Here is a 1,488-nt window from a genome sequence, read left to right on the forward strand (position 1 = left end):
CCCCGAGCTCCACCTCCGCCACAGGAAACTCCCTCCCCGACGATACACGAAGTTCACCCGTCGTCCTCCTCGTCGAAGTATATCCTCGTCGCCGACGGCTCCGGCCTGTGGGCCTCCACCCAGTCTATCACACCAAAAAGTGCTCCTCTCCGGCGGCCTCCGCACGAAATCGTGCACTGAGGCGCCGCACGTCGCTCAGCTTCATGCTGAAATCTCCTCCGTCGCATCGCCGCCGTAGGGTATTGTTAGCACGTTGCCGAAGCTACCGGTCCATAGGACTCCATGGACGGCGCTAGCTGCTTCAGTCGGGCTCTGCCGTTGACAACGACGCCGATCCTGCACCACTTTTTCTTGTTTACAGCCGCTTTGGCGATCAGTTTCCATAGGTAAGCACTAAATGCCTCCATCTTGCTGCTCTTGGCCTCGGCCTGCATTTTTGAAATGTCAGCGGCGGTGATGTAGTACATTCTGTTGATGGTCTCGTTGTCAGCCGGCTTCATCTTCACCGACGATATAGGCATGTAGAGCCGATCGATGGATGGGTCAGGAAGACCAGGCCTTCGAGGGCTCAATAGCGACCGCCTGAAACACGGTTCGATCGACAAGGATCGCCTATTCGATATCTCTGACCACAATACCAAGAACATGTTGGCGGAGTACGCATCCGCAACGCGGTGGTCGAAAGTGCAGCCGACGACCAGCCCGCCGCACCGTAGCTCTGTCGCCTGAACACATAGGATGGACTCGGGCTTGCTCGGGACTAGCTTTTTCTCCACGCTCTCGTCGGGATCGTAGAGGTTGAGCTCGAGGAGGTCGACATCAGCGTATGCGGCGACGAATTCTACGCCGCGGTTGTTGCAGAGGAGTTCCGGCTCGCCGGAGGATTTGAGGACCACCTCTCCGGCGAAGGGGTAGTAGGTGACTAGGGCTTTGGCGAGTGAGGACTTGAGGGAGGCTAATGTTGAGCTGAAGTCAACAAGGGAGTTGACTTCTTGGCCGTAGCAGAGGAAGACGCCGAAGTGTAGAGGAGGGAGGAGGAGGTCGAGGTTTGAGAGGGATAGCCAGTGCTCTTGGAGAGGGAGCACTGCGGCTACTCTCTCTTTGTTCTTGATTTCTACTCTGTATCCTTCTTCTGTGCTTTCTCCCATTATAATTGCAGGGAAAAATTGATGCCATCGGCCTCGCTCTTTTATAGCCAGATTCCAATCTTATCCTTTTTCTAATTAACTTATTCGCTGGTAATGAGTTTGGTGGCCTCTCTATTTGACTTTCTAGTGGAGGATCGGTCTCGCTTTCTCGTAATTGATCGACTTTTGTTCGTGTTTTTGTTTAGGTGCTGTATTATTGACTGACGCATGTTTTCCTCTCTAGACAACCTAATTGGATGATTTTGATTGGATAGTTTGTAGTTTATTGTCTGTATGACCTAATTGTTTCTCTGTTATGGTAGTTTATTGTGGACTGAATGGAGCGCAACGTTTAGTCCAT

At 52.5% G+C, this 1,488-nt stretch overlaps 1 protein-coding gene across 1 annotated transcript; it reads right to left on the reverse strand.

Moving 5' to 3' along the window:
* On the reverse strand, window positions 246–1,233 carry LOC109838625 (shikimate O-hydroxycinnamoyltransferase-like). Its single transcript, XM_020407052.1, has one exon. The coding sequence runs from the start codon at window positions 1,146–1,148 to the stop codon at window positions 246–248; it is 903 nt and encodes a 300-aa protein (XP_020262641.1). The 5' UTR covers window positions 1,149–1,233.

This window comes from Asparagus officinalis, chromosome 4 (assembly GCF_001876935.1).
Source record: "Asparagus officinalis chromosome 4, Aspof.V1, whole genome shotgun sequence".
Classification (NCBI taxonomy): domain Eukaryota; kingdom Viridiplantae; phylum Streptophyta; class Magnoliopsida; order Asparagales; family Asparagaceae; genus Asparagus; species Asparagus officinalis.

Excerpts from the sequence above, each read along its gene's own strand:
- LOC109838625 (XM_020407052.1), bottom strand. The coding sequence starts at position 1,148 with ATGGGAGAAAGCACAGAAGAAGGATACAGAGTAGAAATCAAGAACAAA.